Here is a 21,081-nt window from a genome sequence, read left to right on the forward strand (position 1 = left end):
ACACTTAAATAATTTCCTAAAGGAGGACTGCCTTCTATAATGAGCTTTGGATTCCTAGAAAGCCTGGACTGCCCATTTGTGTTAATCCTGTTCATGATGCAAGCTGCTAAATAGTTAGAATTTTGCTGTTCATTTGTCTTTCAGAGCTTAAAATAATGTATTTGATAAAGGTTTTTACTCCTGTCTAACTCTATAAACATACAGCTTCAAAGTAAAGTTTCAGGAATTTGGAAGAAGTCCATTAAATAAAAGAAGAAAGTCCTAAGCAAATAAGGCAGGAAAGTAGTATTATAATACTGTATTTTGTATAGCTTTCAGCCATCTTTTTCTGAACCACTGTTGTGTCACATGAACACAAAAATAGTATCAGTACTGTTTCAGTCTACTTTACATAAGACACAAAGTAAGGAATAAACTGTTGACAACCACTGCCTGTCATAAACTGTTAGGACTTTAAAAGCAACTTGAGGGGGAAAAGGTATTACAATTTCAAAACAGTTTTTCAAACGTAATTTATACCCTGTCAGGGTGTCAGAAAACAGAAAGGCTCATTCTGAAAAGCAACAAATATTGTGGCCTCTGCTCTGCAACTGGTCTTTTGCAAATGCATAGTAAATCCAGGATTTCCTGGACGCCAGACATAACTTTGCACACTCTCCGAGATGGAGACACTAACACAGCATCTCTGCATTCAGCCCACTCCCTGCCCAAATAAGGAACAGCAGAAAAAAGTTGCAGAGAGACAGTAGCAGTTCCAAAATAATTCATGAGGTGTGCCCCCAATATTATTTTTTCCAGTCACTGACAAGAAAGAGCCAAGTTAACTGTCACGGTGGCAACTACAGCCATTCCTGATTACCATTCTGCCTGGGAAGTCCCATGACCCTCCCCACAATATGACTAGTTACCCCCCTTTGCTGCTTACTGGACTCTACTGCAGTAGTCCATTAGAGCTTCCTGCACATTAGAAACTCTTGTGGTTCCCGAAGTAAGTAACAATACACAATATTTTAGAAAAGATTGCATAGATTTGAGAAATACCCAAGTCAGCAAGAATTTGCTTTCACTATTTAACTTATAGCCACAATTTTAAAACTAGACCCATACTGTATACACAGCCTTCAATGAAGCCCAGTTACTAATTTTTAGTGAGGATAATAAAAAGGTAAAAGGCCCATGACATACATTATACAAGCCTGTACGTTAATCTGTAGAAAGATGCCTGCATTCTCACCTGTTACCAAACTAATTCATGTTGCTAAGCGAGGCCAAAACCACTAGTACAAAAGAACTAAGGGCGTGCGGCTCAACACCCACAATTCAAGCCCTGACCCTTTTCAAGGTGTCATTTTTCAATCCAACCAATGTACCTTTCCAACTGGATAGATATCTTAATATTTTATGACTTAAGCTGTGATTAACTTTTAAAATACATTATGCAAGTAGACAGAAGTATAGTAGAGGCATTACCTGAAGAGAATCATTGCAATCCGACATGGAGGACAGGCAAGAAGAAAAATCTGAAACGTTAGAAACAAATTTAAATTAATGATATGATCTCTTTTAGACTCCTTTTTCTGTACCTTTCTTTCCCAGTTCTGCATGTCACAAATAATTTCTAACCAGAAGAACTGTTCTACAGCAGAGCTAGAAAAGACTAAAAATCTTGAACAAATTAAGGGGTCTCATATTATCTACATATAAAAGGATTCAAGCAGTATGAGCAGCATCTAGGGTTTGGCTTCTGCCAGTGCCTAAGAAACAAGTCAAATTCTAGCCTGTTTGATATTGTCATTATAACAGGTCTCTCATAAAGCAGATTACTGTATTACCAATCATTTTACTAGAGCAGCCCCCTTAGCTCTCAATCATAAGGTCCTTGCTGAGCTAAAGACCAAGCATTTACAATGACAATATTTCCCTTCACTTTACCAGTGCAAGACCCAGCTCTTCAAGATCTCATGCGAGACGGCTGTCTATAAAAGCCTCTTCACATAGGCTACCACAGTACCTGCTCTAGGCATAAGTTTAGTAGTCATCTTTGAATACGTCCATTGCCACACACTCAATAAAGTATTTTTAAAGTACTGTAAAAATTTCACCAATTATCAGCCAGCTGTTTCACAAGACTGAAAGGAACTGAATACAATTGGAGCAGCATGTTTGTTTTTCTTTACAGGCCATACTCCTACCATAAATAGGACCTGATTTACATTTTTATGTAAGAAAGTATTGTTGATTTGCAACAATGCCCCATCTAAATTTAGAGAATAACTGTCATCTTTTGATACTGCTGTCCAAAACCTCTCACAGCAACTTAAAAAATTTCGTATCAGCGCGTCTTACTCTAGTTATGAAGAGATTACCACAGAAGCGTTCAGTGATAGAAATCGGGGTTTTTTTATACTGTCCACTACTGCAAAGAACAAACTTTGGCCTGCTGTCTGCTAAGTATTTCAGAAAAAGAACAGATCACGCTTTTTACTGCTGTTGCAAAAATAAATTCACAATAGATTATTTCACTGCCAACCTACAAACCAAATTATCATTAAATCACTTCAGGTGAGAACATCTGGAGAATATGTCTGCTTTGTGGACAAGTCAGATTTGACAATTCACCAAACGTGTTTCTTTGAAGTGCTGCAGGGCTGGGAAGAGGCCTCTGATGTATATTCAGATGAATTACTACCAGATCATGTACTCGCTGCAGCAGTACAACTACCACACGGCAAAGCAAAAACTACAATACAAATCTGTATACTATCTGAATCTCACCACTGAGGACAAAAAATAGGTAATATTAAAAAAAAGATGGCATTGTTACAATGACTGAAATGGACATACCAATTTAAAATACTTCACTATCATGGAGACAGGCAAAGAAGAGAACAAGATTCACAGCTGCTTATTTTTACATCAACTCTGCTGCATGAAACACAATTTCAGGAACTGATGAGGGAAAAATAAATATTTAATACTTTTAAGCATGCAAGTCCCTCTGTTGTAAATGATCTTTCGGAAAATAAGCCTGACTTCCATTTTTTATGGCAGCAGAGAAATCATAACTAGAATGTTTATGTTAAAACTTTAGGATAATGGAAGAGATCTTCAAATGCTTCAGCTTTAGCAGTTTAATATCAAGCATTGTCTCTCTAAATATGTATATACTTTTCCTGATAAATAAATCTCAACTTCTTAAAAAGGATGTTTTACAAGACACTTTTGTATCCAATTTTCAAATAACTATATCACTGAGTAGATTAAAACGTAAAAAGTGTCATCATTCAGCTCAGTAATCAGCAGTCTTAAAACACCTAGTTCACAGCAGACAAGCTCACAAGCTCTGCCACAAGTGTTCACATACTTATCCCATAATCATATTATATTTCACTGTCATACTGGAAATAAAATCCTTTGCCTTGCAGAAGGAAACAGCTATGTTTTATAAACCAAACAATGTCGTATTAAATTAGCAGCATGGCTGTGAAGAGTTCCCAGCCTGTTTTCCTGCTGGAACTCTCAAGGTTTTACGCACTCAGGCTAGCACAGATGTAGCCCCCCTTTGCCAGCACACTGCAGAGTTCTAGTGTAAACAGGGCAGAATATATTTTAAAGCACATTGAAGTGGGCTTCTCCTTGTCCAAGGCAGAGTAACTAAACTTTCAATTTAGAAGAAACTCTAAGAAACAACTTCAATGTCCCTCCTTATTCTGTCAGATCTGTCACCTGTTACATTTTCACGTTAAAAACGAAAAGAAGGACAAAAGAATCAACCTGAAATCCAAAATGTACAAAAGTAACTATTTCAGGCAGGAAAAATAAGCTATAAACATTGTCTGATAGGCTGAATTCTGGGCACAGTGCTTATCATTCTCTTCCCCTTTAATCTCTCTCCATCCCCCCCAAAAAGCAGATTAGAACAGGGTTATAGAGGCCAACAAGAATGATCAAAAAGCATAGAACTGACTTAACACATTAAGACTCTTCAATCTTGAAAAGCCTATAGGCTAATGAGAGTGAAAGTGAGGGTCAAAATCATGAGTAGCCTTGAGGAAATGTATAGATAACAAGTCCTAGGTGGGGACAACATTTTGAGTCAGTATGTCTAAGTCTTTTTCATCAGCACAGGACCAGATGATACTACAATTTTTCTCAGGCAATAAATTGCAGAGAAGCTCATAACATCCACAAACTGAAGTTCATTTCAACCTTGAGGACTCAGATGAAAACAAAAGTCAGAAATTCTGTCAATACACTTCATAATTGCTCTGCAAGACCATAAATATCACCGTCCATCCCCATGGGAAATATTTCTGGCATGAAGAACTGCATGGCCAGCACTCCCCTGCATAAGCCCAAATACAAAGGTCACATCGCAACACATGATGGATCAGCAGGGCCGTTGTAATTTGGAGACTGTAAGGTACAGGATCGCACTGCTTAACTATTCCTTCACTGTGACAAGATCTTAAAGAGACTGAACTTACAGTTGCTCTGAACAAACCCAGGACTGGGCTGTAAATCAGTCCCTTCCACCTTCCCTTCTTCTAACCATGCACTAAGAAGAAGAGAAAGCTCCAAATGCTATCTACAGGTATGGGACAGACTGCAAGGCAGGAGGAAAAGATTGGTATTTTTCCACCTATAGTAATATGGTTTTTTTAATTTTCTAAAAGAAACATGTGCGACTGTCATTCAGTATTTGATGGAGTTCCCAAGAAAGACCTTTGAGTTCAGTAAACTTCAGAGATCATTATTTCCTTAAACCTGATTATATTACTAATTTGTGTCAGTGTAGCAGGTAGAAGACCCTGTATGTAAAATGACTATTCTGAAGACAATAAGAAGGTAACGTTGCATTAGTTTATTCAGAAAACTTCTTTGACAGATAGCAATAAGTAGGTATCACAAAGTATTACACTGGCCCTCCACAAATCCCTGTTACGTTCACTCCCTTTTTAATCACTAAAAGAAAGCATAGCCAAACAAGTGAAATGTTACTGTTAAAAATGAACTGGGTAGCTGGGAAAAAACAGATCATTCTTCATAAATTCATTTTCAGAAGTCAGAATTTACAAAAAAAATTACTCCTTGACATTGCAATGGTGTCTCTAGGTAAAAGTCAAACTCACATGCATGGAAAAAAGGCTAATTATCAACCAAAGTAAGCCGGTATTTTGCAGCAAGTTAGGTTTTTTTATTGATTATATGTTTTCCTAGTGCCAAAATATGACAGGAATAGGTATGGGTACCCAAATTTCAGAAGCGTGGAAAAAATCTAATACTGAAACAAACACCCCAAAATCTACAAAAGACTGCAACATCATGAAACCAAAAAGAACTGTGATAACCTTAATCTGTCCTCCCTTTAACACAATCCAATTTCGTAATCTCTATGCACTGTGTTAACCCCTAATGGTATTTTCACTTTTTGCACCTCAAGCATTACATGTGCTGCAATTATCAAATTAATTTGGAGATATTAGAGGTTTCTGTTATTTGATTTTTTAAGTTTGTACAGAAATTTATTCAAACAAATTCTTTTACCGTTTGCACACCTAGACTTCAGCAATGGGCAAGTACATCAGTATAAAGAGGGGGGGAAAAAGTAAAGAACAGAAACCATCAAACATATCTGGTTTCCTGTTTTCCATTTAACTGTATTGCTAGATTGAAAACAGTAAGAAAGGAAAAGGCTTTTGTTGTTGTATGATTGTGCTTTTTTAATCCAGCAGTGCCTCTACAGTACTTTTATTATGGATTACTTACTTTTTTGGGGGAGGGAAGCGGTCATGAGGTGAGCAGATTTTACTAAATCTGCCTTATTACAACCCCAACATACTCAGATATTGAGAAACTCAAACTTCAACATACAGTCCCAAATATATTAGTGAGCTACTACCTATAGTAGCTAAAATCTACTACACTTGAATGACTGCAAGCATTTTACCCAGCCTGCCATTATGAGTCGTGACTTGCCTAAAATAGAGATCCTAAAAAAAATTGATTAAATACCTAAAATGGGAGGCTGTGGTACATGCTAGAGTTATGTCTAGGAAAATTCTCAGATACTGGCAAGGATGTATATATTTATGTTATGTTACAAGTCCAAAAAGTTTGGAGACCATTGCCATAAAATAATGTCAGCTGCAAATTTTCTCACTTGTCTAGTACTTCCTAGTCTCTTTGACATGTAAGAATGCCACATTCTACCACTAGTTTTAGTACTCAACATTTCAAAAATCAAGACTAGTAAAAATCTCAAGAGCTATTCTCAAAAGACATGCATAATCTTTTGTTTGAAAAGGATGCAACTGGAGTGTGTAACAGCAATACTGTCTCCGAACTGAAGTAAAACACCTCTTCAAATACCCAAGCCTGGATACCATTCTATTCATTGAATGTTATTGCCTCACTCCATGAGCACTCTAAATAGGGAGAGCTCACCGATGATTTATTTTTTTGTCCTATGACTTGGCTGGGGTTTTTTATTCCAAAACATTCCAAACTTCTACAAAATACTACACCTAAGAGCTCCCTTCAGAAGTATTTTAATGACACTATTTTTCAGTTAGTACACTGAGGCAGAGTGCAATCAAAACTTGTCATGAAAGGCTTTTCTTCTACCAGTCTTCGTCCTGCTGAAACAGAAATACACGTAACAGAAAGATCATCTTGTCTGATCACAAACAAACTAAAAACACAAAAGACGACAATTCCAAAGGTAGCAGGGTAAGAAAAGAACAAGTCACACAACTCTAACCATTCCATATTAAACACCACACGAAGTAGCACTTATAATATCAATGGAACACTTACAGATGTCTGAGTAGATTTGTTTCTGGCAGAAGATAGCTACACATGCTACAGGTAAAACCACTGCACCTCACACACGCAGCACAGATTTCATTTACCTTTCAAAACAGCAGCTTGTCTGTCCCCGAGCCGCCTGTTTGATTTAGTATCTCGTTGCAGCAGACTGGAAACATATTTTTCTTTTCAAACATTCCAGTTGTGATCACGTAACCAGATCATAAATTGATTATTTTAGTATACCATTTCAAAATGAAAACTTCAAGAGGTTAGATTTTAATTTCTACTTGCAATATTCAGAGCAATGTGAAAAAATAATGGCAACTGGATTTATCCAAAACTGGAATGAATTTAAAAAAAAAAAAAAGAAAAAAAGAAAAAAAGAGGGAGAAGCAGGCTTCGATCAATCTGCACTAAAGCAAAAATTTTCAACCTTTCTTAGGTGTATCGAAGTACACTCCAGAGCAGAAGAGATTAAGAGCTATGTTTAAAAGGCTAAGATACAGTGTTAAGTTTAAGTGTATTTTACCATACATCCATTTTCCTGCACAATGGTAAAACTTAAGGCAAGGAACATACAAGCAGCTAATTTAAAAGATGTAGAAGATTTTGTTAATTAACTCTAAAATAAATTTTTTAAGTGAGTTCAAAACAATCACCCTATCATTTATCAGAAAGTAATGGTTTTAACAACTCCATCCTAGAGCTTTGATCCAGCATCTAGGTGAGTTAGATGTCAACTATCAATTCAGCACAGAACAGCCATCTGTTTGCCTTCTAAAAGGTAACTTAAAAAAAAATAAAAATTGTAACTGTGATTTGACAAGTTCAGACTGCCAAATCTGAAAAGAGAACAGAGATCAAAAGATGTAACATTTTCATTGCTAAATAGCAGCAAGTTGAATGTGTTTAATATTTTAGCATAAAAATCACAGCTGCCTTACTGCAGCAGTCAGACAGGTTCAGGGATTAATTAATGTGTCCTGTGGAACTGTTAATCTAGCATTAAGAATACTCATGATTCAAAACAACATTGCTGGCAGAGCATTAAGTAATACTACAGTAAAAGTAGTTTCTGTGTTATATAAACCAGACTGTAGGAATATAAGCAGCTGCCTGTCCCTCCTTCCAACCTTCCAGTTTCCCAGTTCTACCCAGGGATGAAAGAAGTGTACCAAGTTGAACAATTTCCAACCTCTACAATCTTAATGTCTTGTAAATTATATTTGTTTATTGGGACATTCTAGATTAGTGTCCCCTTCCACAGGCTTAGTTTGCTTACTCAACAAACCAGTACTCACCTTCTTCCCTTTTACAGTCTTAGGTGAAAGATTTCTAGACTTCTTGTATTTTAGGATTAATTATTAACATAAGACTCAGGTCTTTTCTATGTGTGCAGTAGCATTAGTTATCACATCTTAGGAATTAGTATTTCAGAGAAAAAGTGTCACTGCAGTTATTTTTCTTCCTTTTTCTCTAATCACTATCTGCACCAGCCCTTCGCTAGTAGTGGATTACTTCATTCCCCATTCCCAGTTTAATGCTTTAGCAAAACCTGACAATCAAAAACTTACCTGGGGGTAAAAGAGACAAAAAAGGCTGAATTAAAAAAAATAATAATATTCAAACATCCTATTTCTTAAGAAAATTTAGTTTGCACTGAATTTAGATTAACTTGCATTTATACCTGTCAGTGACACTGTGGAAGCTTGCATGAGTTCACAGTAAGATTTTCATGTGCGTATTCATATACATTCACTTTTGTTACTTTTTCCCCAAGCGTGACGTTTCATATTAGTTTCCTACAGAAGCAAAACCATTGTAGAAAAGTCCTGCTCTACTCCGCCTCAAGTCACCAATACCTCTTTCTTGTCACAGTTTGCAATTCCCCAATTTGTAGGATTTTACAACAGAAATTTGTAATCTTTAAAAACAGCAGAATAATAAATATCTAATAGCTTCATTATTACAGATAATTTTTTTGCCAAAGAAACAGCAATAGTACCACAATCCATAAAAAGCTAAGGCATATAGCATCATATTCCTGATAATTTAAGTTGGCATTTCACTAACTACTAAAGTGTTAAAATATAAACAATTAAATTCACTTGACACTAATTACTTGGCAATCTGAATAAATGTAAACCCTTACCACATCTATCTAAACCCCTGAGGAAGTGTCACGAGAAACATGAGTCCCATTACACTCTTCGCAGGTTTCAAATGCATGGTACAGAACTTGTTCACGGTGAACGTCAACACAGTTCAAATTGCTACAGTGAAATGTGGTTGATGTACAACCACTGTGGTAAAACTCATAATCTGTGACTACGCGTGTAAACATTTACAGCAGTGCAAGGGAGACAACAAATAAGGTGGGTTTAGAATAGAAATAATTAGATGAATGTCATCCCAATCTCTGGAATTTATAAAGGTGTCCAATATGGTTACTGCTGCTATTTGATTTAGTCCACCACTCTACTGAAGTTCCTAAAGGCCTCAGGCAGCTATTCCTGAAACATCAGCTGGCAAACAACCTACACAGAATGGTGCATGAAACTGCTAAATAGGTTAAAAAAATCCATCCTAAAAATACAATACATTCTCAAAAAAAAAAAAAAAAAAGAAAGAATAAAGAAACAAAACAGAAGAGGAAAACAGAAGCAAAAGAGGAAAAAAGAAATGAAAAAAAGGCCTGTCTCTCCATAACATGTTGCTCAAACTACATGTTACACTTGGGTATTTGCTTTAAATCTGTGATGATCTCATCAAAACAAACCAGTATCTGATTACCTAATTATTCATCTGATGGCCTTTAGATAATAATCCTCAGTGTAAATATTTGGGGTAAGAGAAAGTTAAGCTTTTTCATCTAGAATTTCCACTCATGCAATTCCTACTCCTTTTTAGAGAGTAAGATTACTTCTTGTCAACTCCCCACTTTTTATATTCTTTTCTCCTATGAATATACAGAAGAAAGGACAGAATTACCAACATATGCATTCTATCCTCCAGCACAGCAGGTATTTCCATATCCTAGCAACTTCAAAACAAAGGCTTAACCTAGAGCGTTAAACTCCAATTCCTCAACTAGAATATTCACTGGTAGCATGACATATTACCGTGATCCCTATCACCTCGACCAAAGCATGCACGTTTTCAGCTCAAGGTAAAGCATGTACTGGCCAAATCTTGTCTAAGTTAAAGTGGATGAACTGTCATCTCTTCAAAGAAAACTGCAATTCACAGCCTTCTGACACATTTGCTATTCTTTTTATACTAAATTAAAAACTACTATTATTTCTGAATAAGAATCCTTGCCTTGCCTCATACTAGTATTTCTCAATTTCTCTACTATGTGCTGGGATTTACTAAAAATAAGCACAATGGTGAAACAAACTATATACAGTGTTAAAACTATCACAGAAAAGCTTTTCCTCAGCTCAATAAATAGTCATTACATTAATTACAGTATCAGTTAAAGCCTCTGAACTTCAGTTGACAGTGTTTTCTCAAACACAACAAAATCATTGCTTAAAAATGAATTGTAATAATTAAGAAAAAATTGACAGTTATTGGAACCAAGGGCAGATTAAACTATACAAGCGAGCCATGGGTTTTTTTGAAAGGCAAAGTAATAGTTCTGGAGCATCCCACACCCAGTATAAAGGAACTGAAGACCTGCCTCATGACCTGTCACTTCATATCTATGCCCCTTGAGCTGCTATCATCTTTCTCGCAGTAAAATGCACTCTTTTGCAAGAAATAAGGCTTGCCACCAAGAAATACTGGTGCTTTCAGTGCTGTAATTGTTCTTCACCTGCCCTTCTTCACCACACACTATTTCCTCTCTAGCAATCAGCTTAAAGAGGAACTATCACAAGTTAATTTGCTGTTGTAAAAATAAAGACTTGTGTATTATGCAGATCTAAAAATCGAGCTGCATACTTCATAATCCGATATGTTTGTGAGCTGTGATTACACACCTCTTCCACTTAAGTGATGAATTTTCTGCCTACTGGATAGCATTTCAGAGCACTGAAAGGATTGTTGACCTTGCTACAACACTCTCACGCACCCCCTAAATGTAATGATTTGGAAATAAATCATACTGTACTCCAAATATATAGCCTTGCTTTTCTTAAATATTCGAATTTTTTTTTACAGTCCTTAGCGTATCAAATTCTACTAAATTTCAGTTTTATCATACCCCCTAAAATTGAGTCCTGTCTTCTGAGGTACTTTAAAAATTACAAGTTGTGAGGTAGCAGTACCAGGTTTTGGAACGTAGGAGGTACACAAAAAAATTATGTAGATAAGGGAAATATGCACACATACAAAAAGGAAGATTTTGGAACCTTACAGTTAGAGACTTTTTGAAAAATGTATAAATATTCATAGGAAGTTTGCCTTCGCTGCTCTACATCTTGACCAACAATCTTAATACATTAAGCAATGAACAAAACTATTGAAAAATATCTTTGATTTAGAATACTGCTTTAAAATTTAATAACTCGTTAAACTTTTACTTGCAGGCTGTTGCTCACATAACCCAATAACATTACTCACTGTTATTTCTGTAAAAATTTACTGCATTTCTATAATCAAAGGTTCTTCATACTCACTCCCAAATGACAGGATATGAACGTCCCTTTAATTTTAATTCAAGGTTTTGAAGAGACAGAATATAGAAAACCATACACAATTTAACTGGATTCTTCCAAATATTACAAAGCATTTAGGAGCAGTGTATGCAAATTAAACCCAGATTCACACCTGAAAAATCACATTTGACCATATAATCATGTTTTTTCCAAGTTAAAAAAAAAAAGAGAGGGAAGGAGGAGTGGAGAGAGAGGGAGATAATTAATCTGTTATGCATTGGGACATATTCCCAAACAATGCAGAATTCAGCCAAGACATTTTTTATGCAAGTTCCAAAAACAGCCCATTGTTTCTAAAAGCACAGTGGCCTCTTTTGCAGAGGACAGAAAAGACCCAGGTCTCAAAAGAAGCTAAAACTAGAAATAATGAACACAGGATTTACTATTTACTGAACTGCAGATGCACTGGTTTTAGTTACACTAACATCAGACCAAGATCACTGGACAAAACCAGACTCCCTATACTTCTTTCCCTTGTCTTTTTTCCACCTATCACTTCCCCTTTAGTTTACTTCTCTTTGCCTATAAAGATCACTGAAGTAATCATCCAGCAATACAGGTGTTTCCTACAAAAACATTTTCTTTATTCTAGACAAATGTCAGTCCTTAACTGTCTTAAATGCAATAATTTGGTTGTAGAATTAGACGAGAATTATGACAACTTACCAGCTGAGGATTTACCACTAAGAAATGATTCTATAGGAAGAACACTTGCAAACCTCTTCCCAAAACAAAAGTCCCAAAACTCATTTTACAGATTGGTATTAAGTCACCATTCTGGAAGAAGGCACTGGCATATTAAAATCAAGCAAGCTGACAATTCACAACAGTTTAACAGGACTAGGTGTACCTATCATTTTAGGATTAGATTACAGTCATGTTTCTGCCACTTCCCTGAACAAGGTTTCAAGACACTTACACACACACACACTTTTAATTTCTACAAACTGGTCAGTCATAACCTTCAGTGTTCAGAACTGAATAGTCTTTGCAAAGCTCCAAGAAACCAAATTAAAACTATCAGCTTCAAGATCCAACTCACAAATCTAAAATTAAAATTAAAAAAAGAAAAAAATAATAATCACATACTCATTAAGGTTGGACAGGACCTTTTGAGATCACTTCACACTACCATTGTTACCCACAAACTCTGATTTAGATGGCTTCACATAATAGTTTTTCCTTACATTTTGTTTTCCAAATTTCTCTTTTGCAATACAGACTAATTTTAACTCTGGGTCTTGGTTTATATTTGTCTACATTTAACCATAGTTGCCTGTTAACTCCAGCTTGATGTCTTACAGGACATCAAGCAACACCTGTTTTTATGCATTTTCATTAAGCTGCATTGATTGCAAATAACAGCTTGCAAAATCTGCGTGTCAGAAATTACAAACTGGTGGTACAGGAACAAATCATGAGGAACACACAGTTTTTGATGGAAATTCTAACTGCTCCTTCACTGAACCTGGAGTGAAGAACTGCTATGTGACCACAAGTGTTTTAATTGAAAAGTTAAAAAATGTATACTTTAAAGAATATAGAACAGATAAACAAATTGGTTTTGATATAATTGGTTTTGACATTGCAAGGCATGAAATTTTCCTTTCACCTCACTAACGCAATGCTGTAAGTATTCTGATGCTCATGCACAGGGAGACACCATTTGCGTATATACTTAACAACCATGCTCTGGATGCTGCTAAAAGTCTCCTTTACAAAACTTTTAAAGAAATTACAGTAGTGCTGTAATTGGCTGTTGGGTGAATCCTCCCTCTTACACTGCTGAATCAGAAACTTAAAAGATTCCCTTCCCATCTTCAATTTCAATACCATAACGACGGGACCTAAAATACTCAAAATTATTAATGTATTGAAAATATAACACTTGGTCCCCTAAATATATGATTTTTTTTCCTGCTATGCCAAAGAGAAAAGGTTTGCAACACCCTAGTGGACTTAATGTTTCCTTTTTAGGATACCCTTTCATGCCAGGTTTACATCAGTATCATTGGTCCCACCCTCAGTCCTAAAAAGAAAGTGTTGTTTGTTGGGTTTTTTTAATAGAGCTATTCAAATAATATTCAATGAGAACACTCTTTATCTAAAGAAAGAGCTTAGTATGAATTCCTTCACAGACTTCCCCCCCTGCCGCTGCACCACACACTAAGTAAATATTGTACTGCAAAAAAACAATCCTATCCCCATTGGATAGCTGTCAAATAAACCACAGAAATTTTCATTCCTCCTTGGTTTAAAATATATAGAGAGATTTTTAAAAACTGAAGTATTTATCTCTCAATGGTACTGCACTTCTGTCACTGGTGAAGAAACAATATTGCCCTTCTTCTTCCAAAAGCTATGCAAAAAGCCAAAACCAGGACCAGGGCTGGAAGCGAGTAGTACTGTTCCTAGGTAATTCAACTGGGTGGCAGGATGGCAACAAATTCTCCAAAACTGATTAACCATGTGTCCTGGTTTTGGCTGGGATAGAGTTAATTTTCCTTCTAATAGCTGGAATATTGTTATGTTTTGGATTTAGGATGAGAATAATGTTGATAACACACTGATGTTTTCAGTTGTTGCTAAGTACTGTTTGGACTAAACCAAGGATTTTTCAGCTTCTCGTGCCCAGCAGCAAGAAGGCTGGAGGGGCACAAGAAGTTGGGAGGGGACACAGCCAGGACAGCTGACCCAAACTCGCCAAAAGAATATTCTATACCATATGATGTCATGCCCAGTATATAAACTGGGGGGAGTTGGCCAGGCTGGGCACATCACTGCTCAGGAACTAACTGGGCATCTGTCAGCAAGTGGTGAGCAATTCCATTGTGCATCACTTGTTTTGTGTATTCCCATTCTTTTATTATTATTGTCATTCTATTATTATTATCATCATTATTATTTTCTTCCTTTCTGTTCTATTAAACTGTCTTTATCTCAACCCACGAGTTTTACTTCTTTTTTGATTCTCTCCCCCATCCCACTGGGGCAGGGGGTGAGTGAGCAAGCGCCTGCGTGATGCTTAGTTGCCAGCTGGGGTTAAACCATGACACGATGAGAACTGTTTAGGCAGTTAAATATGTTCATTTGATTGACACTTCATCCTTGTGACGACACATCTAAACTAGTTCTTCCCAGTCATCAAAAAGATTTGATCTGAACACAGGTTGGTGTGATAGGCAGAAATTAGACATCTGATCAAAACAGACTCATTTGTAGAGCTCAGTATACATTATATTATGCAGTTTTGTCTGCCCAAATGCACCACAGATGTAATTCCCATTTTATTTTGTGATTTCATTTCAGTCTTAGGTCTTTTAAAAGCAGGACTTTTGCTTTTATGCTGAGAAAATCTGAAGGATAATTTCCAGTTCCAAATATTTTTGGCTCAGAGCCCAGAGCCTTTGTTGCTCTGAGGTGAAACAGTCTCAGCTGAAGAAAAGGAAAACAGAAATTGAGTGAAAGAAGAGACCTTTACCAATAGCTACTGTTGGCTTCCCTTTAAAGTGATCTTGATTGTTGTAGCATGTTTCATCTCTTCACCTCCTACTTTATTCATCCTAATGTTTGGGCACAGCAGCAGGATTATGCATAAACTACTGCAAGAACAGAAGCAAAGGTTAAATTATATTTTCATGTATTTCATCTTGCCAATCTGTTGCCCTCAGCAAATGCAGGCCAGAAAAACAATGCTTGCAAGATCCCAACTACTGTGTATTACTTTTCATTTATGATCTTTGTATCTAACCTGTTTTCCCTGCTGAAAGATGTTGGTTTTGCAGATATTTTCATTCCCTACATTAAGCCCAGGTCTATTTCTAATACATCTATTTGAGGATGAAGAGACATGGCTTCTGAATTTTGCTGACATACCCATCTTTTCAATTTCACAAATGCTGAAATGCCATTTCTAATGAGTAATTAGCATAGGATTATTAAAAAAGCTTCACAACTGATCAAAAAGAGATTAAAAACTGCCCATGCCTGACTACAGAGCTTAAGTCTCTGTCTTCCTGGGGGAGAGCATCAATGAATGAGGTAAACAATACTAGCTCCCCCATTTATGTATACACATTAGCTTTAGCTGAATACTCATCATTACACCCTATTATAATACCATATCAAGACAACTAAACTTTCAAATCATAATGGTAACATATCCTCACCTTCTTCCCAGAGAATTAATAGGAAATTTTTCCAGTAAACATTGATCATTGCCAAGAAATGGCACGTGGCTATATTATTTTATTTTAATTATTTCTACAGCTCTTGCATACCTTCTGCTTTCTCATTCATTACCAATACTGACTAATTGACTGCACAGCAATTGATACCACTTCATAGGAGGCAAGTATCCTATAGTGTAAAATACTAAGCTAACATTGCATCATTACTTAGGAATTTACATAACCTACTAATTAAGTTCTGGAACTGTAAGTTAATTGCTGTAAAGGTCTTGAATATGGCGTAAGAGCTGCATTTTTGCCTCTTGAAATAATACCCATCCCCCCTCAAACCTCTGTTACAACCAGAAAAACGTTTCCATCCCTGTTAGGAAATGCTCTCCAGGAGTGAAACTAACAACTTGCTTGATCCGATACAGCCCAGATCACTTAGCATTCTGCAAAGGGAGAGTAAGAACGGCATTGCTCTGATTTTCATCTGTTACTGATCTTAGACAGATGTTGTTATCACAGCAGCTTTTATGAAAGCCTTTTTGACATTCTTCTATTAATTCCTGAGCTTAAATTTTGTAAGTTGTCCAGCGTTGAGGGTACGATATTAGCAAAATTAAACAAAATATTATTATTTTTGGCATCTCCCACGCTCCTTACCAAGCTCAGTGAAACTGCCAGTTAAGTACATGGACAGGACTACTGACAAATACAGCCTGTAAGCTTTAGATATTGTAGTTCAATAACTACTTATAAATGTTTCCATTATTCTGGAAGCTACACAAATTGCACATTATCATGCATCAACAACCAAGCCACAAGTCATTAAAGCACATAGTTTATCCACAGGTATTAAGCCAGATTGGTTTGTTCACCCCATGTAAGAGACACTGGTAACACTTGTTTCCTTACTATTCAGCTTCTAAAATTAGAATGGTAAATCAACATTGTCTGCACAAATAAAGAGTAATTTGTTTCTTCAACACCTTTACAGAATACATTCACACCCCTAAAAGTCACTTGCTTGAAAAAGTTCCTGTAAATTACATAGCCACTTTAGCAATAATCTTGTTTTCATTAAAGTTGGTGCAAATTCTACCGCTGCTGTCAGTGCAAACAGCATTTTCTATTCTTGAAACAAGGATCAGGTGGAAGCAAGTGGTGAGAAAGTCTTAATTTTCTGCATTTTCAACAGAGATTTGGCCCTTAGTCATAGCTACAGTTTCACCTTTTCATTTGACTTAGTTTGGTGGGGGTTTTTTCCATAGATTTCAGTTCAGGTGATTGAAAACCAAGTCAGTTTTAAAACATTTATACCAATTCTTGGCATTTGTACTTTTGCTGCGCGCTTTTGGTCCACAGACTGCCTACGGGAAAAATACCGTTCTGCAAGCATAAAACTAAAGCAAACTTGCTGGCGACGGTACACAAGCCTTACCTGCATCATAGTGACGACATGGCAGGGATTCAGGAGGTAAATGACAGTCCTGGTGGCAAACTTGAACCCCACCTCCAGCCCAAAGATGAGGCACAGCACCACCAGCAGCACATTCTTGCCCAAGCTCTCCTGCTTCGGCTGGGGCTGCTGCAGCAGATGACCCTCCAGCTCCCTGAAATGCAGCTGCCTGAGCTTCCACAGGGACAGAAGGATCTCCACGACGCCCACGCTGAGGAAGACCAAACTCTCCAGAAAGCGCTGCTGCCCAGAGAGAAAGGCCGCGCATTCTGGCCCTCCATTGCCAGCAAAGCTGGGGTCCACGCCCCCATACATCCAGTCCAGGAGATTATGGAGGCTGTAACGAGACATGGTGGGACGGTGCCTCTCCTCCTCCCCGTCACTGTCCAGGAACAGGTAGGAGCAAGATGGAATCAAAGCCAAAATGCTGTCGGGCTGACGAAACATGAAACGCAAGGACGGCCCCTCTGTAGTCCCCTTCCTTCCCAACCTTCTGGAGAAGCAAGCGGCTCCGCTTGGGGCAAGGCTAATTTTTGGCTTTCCCCTTCGACGCCAGGACGAGACCCACACACGCAGCAGCCTGCCAGAAGGGAGGAGCCGCAGATGAATGGAGCCCGTGAGCGGTGGCGAAAAGCCCCTCGCCTCAGGAGCCCTCCTCTTCCCCGCCCGCCGCCATCCCCCGGCACCCGTCGCTCTCCCTCACGGGGCTCACCCTCCTCCGCAGGACAGCAGAACGACCTGCCTCGCCCCGCTCCCAACGCCGGGCCACTGCCTCCCTTCCCACAGCCCGCCCTTCCTCCTCCTCCTCCTCCGCGTCCCTCAGCCCGCCCGCCCACCCCCCCTTCCCGCCGCGCAGCGATGTGTCCGGTACCTCCGTCAGGCGGCGGGCGGGAAGGGCGGTTATCCGCTCCGTCAGGGAGCGCGGCGCGGCTGAGAGGAGGCAGGCCCAGCGCCCCCAGCCATGGCGCCGGCCTCGGCGAGGGAGGGGAAGGAGGAAGCAGGGCTCTCCTCAGCAGCGGCCGTAGGGCTGAGAGTACGAGCCCGAGCGGGCGGGTGGCTCTCGGCTGCCGCCGCGTCCCGCGGCTCTGCCGGCCCCTTCCCAGCGCCGTGGCATCACCCCACCGACGTGCCTGACTCACGCCGAAAAATGGACGAGGCCCCCCGAATTGGCTGCGCCCGGCCGCCCGCTCCTCCCTCCGCCCCGGCTGCTCCCGCCTCCCGCGGCTGCTGCCTTCGTTCCCCACCGCCTCCCTTCACCTCCGCGGCCGCCGCTCCCTCGGCGGGCTGCGCTCCCCTCTCCCTCGCTCTCCGCGTCCTCGCCTTCCTCCTGCTTGGTGCCCCAGCTCTCGCCCGGCTGCTCCCCTTCTTCTTCTTCCTCCTCCTCCTCCTCGCCACAGCTGCCCGCGGTTCGGCCTGGCGTCCCCACCCGCCCGGCTCCCCTCAGTGCCACCGGCCGAGAGGAAGTAAAGGGCCGGCGGTAGTCTTCCTCTCCGCTGCCGACTCGACTCAACAAGCGGCCTTAACTTGATAAACTAGTTTCTCAAGTGCCATCGCAGGTGGGATTCGCCGGCCGAGACATGGCAGTGGCCTGCGTTCTTCACGGCGCACCGCAAAGGGCCAAACTTGAGAGGGGCTTCAGCCCAGCCCCGGCCTGACGGTGGGGGTAAGTGTGTGCTGTCAGCCGTGCCCCGTTGCGTGTGTGTGCAAGCGTGTGTGCAAAACCGCGCCTGGTGTGGCGGAGGCCGGGTTTGGTTCCTGGGTGCAACCGGTTTGTGGCTTTGTGAAGCGGCTGCACTGCAAATACGGAACTCTTTGTTTCTACGTGAAAGGCAAAGGCAGGTGGAGATCTAGGTAGAGTAGCGGGTTAAGGGGATGTTGGCAAGGTAGTTGGAACCACGAATGAACATAACCCGAGAGCTGTCTCGTACGACAGATTTCATTTCACATACCCTGCCCGTAGCATGTCGCTCTCCTGACTGTTACGGGGCTGCCCTTCTCCGCAGGACAGCACTACAGCAGCACAGTCACCAGCCAAACTGTTGAGCCTGCTTTACTGAAAATAAAAGCTCAATTCCACAAATAAGTTTGAAAAGACCAAGCAGGTACCTCTACTGGCTGAGTCAAAGTGATTTCCATACAGATGGGGAGGCAGCAACACCTGGACTGTAAAGCCGGAGGCAGTATGTTGCGTGCCATTCTGCTGTGAAAGAAATTTCTCTTTTTTTGGGTAAGAAGGGGGACCCACCAGGCTTTTCCAAGATCTTCAAGGGCTCCTTTCCACAATTAGAGCTTGATAAGAATTCTTCTACAAATTGCTGTTTTCTCAGCCATTGTTGATTCATTACAACACCTCTTGTTGATCTAATTACGCACAAACCTGCTGCAGAAAGTGAATGTGCAGAAACCGGATGCACAACCTGAATAGGCACAAACCTCCTGCAAATGCCTTCCGCGCTAACTGGACATGCACACACCTGCAACACAAACGTGCTGCGTTAACCTGCTTCACAGCCTGAATACTCAAAACAAGCAGCTCAGCACTGACACCAATATTTTGGCAGTTCTTTTCTTCCCCTATTTCTAAAATACAGAAATACTGCTCACAAAGATAAGCACCGAGTATTTGCTCTCAAGGGGTCTACCAATTGGATTGTCTGCTGCCGTGAACAACCTGGAACAGATCTGTCCCTTTCCACTCCCTCAGTCACACACAAGAGGACAGCTACTGCTGCTAAAAGCAGTCCCAGGCAGCTTTAGACCTTGCCTTTGCATTTCACTCAGTGTCTCGCCTTCTGCAGTGGTCTGTGGTCTGCTTCTCGGACTTCTCCTTTCCTGAGCTTTTCTTTGGTGGAGTGAAAAAGACCTATAATTAGAACAGCAATACGATGTCAAGTATTGGTATCTCAGATGTAGTGATTTCTTTAGAACATGGACTAGCCACAAGAATATGAGGGCTTTGCTGGGTGGTTCGGTATCTTTTTTAGAGAATGCCAGTGAAGAGTAACTGGCTGAGAACATGAAAGTGGTCGGTATTTTGCCCACAAAGAAGAGCATTTGCAAAATGACAGTTTGTTGTCCATAGGAGAGGAAGGAAAGAGAACAGCTAAATAAAAACAGATGTCATGAAAGCTAAAGACTTAAGCAATTAATAGTTAAGACCTCATAGGAAGTGAGTCTAAAGAAAGGAGTTAAGAAAAGGAATGATGCTTTAGGAAAATAATTCAAAGAGTGCATTTATCTCAGTTATGAGTAGAATAGAAATAATACTAAGGTTAGCTTGACCACATCATGAGGTCTCTGTTGACCTGAAGCACATGAAGAAAATACAAAGAAAGACAGGTCAGATTACTAAGAATAAGAAAGAAAGACTAAAAAAAAGTATGCTGCAAAACAAATGAACTATCAAGAGCTATCAGATAAAAATTGCTCCATAAGTATATTCATACTAAGAGGAAGACAGAGAAAAAAGATTAATCCCCTACTCACCAGAGAAGAAAATCTCTCAACAAATTATAAAGAAAGCTGAAGTGATTGGTGCCTTTGTGGTATCAGACTTCCAAAAAAGATCACAAGCAAGCAGATAGTTAGGACTGGTGATGCCGAGAATAAATTAGCTCAGCCCAGAGTAGGTAAACAACAGATTAGGAGCACTCAGATAAACCAAAGGTTTTCAAATTGTTTGAGTCTAGTGAGTGTGATCGAAAGACAGTTAAGGAATTGGCTGAACTAAGAAGGTGAATGAGATGCTGAAAAAGCAGAAGAGGCAACTGTAAATGGCTGCTATCAAAGGGGGGACAGAGCCAGAGAAATACAGCTCAATCAGTGTAATTAGCTTAAATGCCCAGAAAAATCCTAGGACAAATAACCTCACGAACTATTACTAGCACCTAGATGATAACCAGGGAATGATAGCATTCAACATGGATCTGTCAAAAATAAATCACGCCAGATGATAACTTGATTTTCTCCT

The 21,081-nt window shown here is 39.5% G+C and overlaps 2 protein-coding genes across 5 annotated transcripts in view; one reads left to right on the top strand and one right to left on the bottom strand.

Annotated features, from left to right (window-relative positions):
* The window catches only part of TMEM164 (transmembrane protein 164), a 45,873-nt gene extending 27,793 nt beyond the window's left edge, over positions 1-18,080 (bottom strand). Inside the window, exons 1-3 of the mRNA XM_049827832.1 lie at positions 17,983-18,080; positions 17,094-17,691; positions 1,471-1,520 (exon numbers count right to left, since the gene is read on the bottom strand). Coding sequence (XP_049683789.1) covers positions 1,471-1,520; positions 17,094-17,558 — 515 coding nt within the window. The 5' untranslated portion in view covers positions 17,559-17,691; positions 17,983-18,080. The remainder of the gene's footprint in view (positions 1-1,470; positions 1,521-17,093; positions 17,692-17,982) is intronic.
* A 612-nt stretch (positions 18,081-18,692) lies between these two features.
* The window catches only part of ACSL4 (acyl-CoA synthetase long chain family member 4), a 67,012-nt gene continuing 64,623 nt past the window's right edge, over positions 18,693-21,081 (top strand). For 3 of the 4 annotated variants that reach the window (XM_049827817.1, XM_049827822.1, XM_049827824.1), the window contains exon 1: positions 18,693-18,774. The gene's annotated coding sequence lies outside the window, so the exon portion shown is untranslated. The remainder of the gene's footprint in view (positions 18,775-21,081) is intronic. The other variant, XM_049827818.1, reaches the window with a different exon arrangement.

The sequence above is a fragment of the Accipiter gentilis genome, chromosome 24 (genome assembly GCF_929443795.1).
Source record: "Accipiter gentilis chromosome 24, bAccGen1.1, whole genome shotgun sequence".
Classification (NCBI taxonomy): Eukaryota; Metazoa; Chordata; class Aves; order Accipitriformes; family Accipitridae; genus Astur; species Astur gentilis.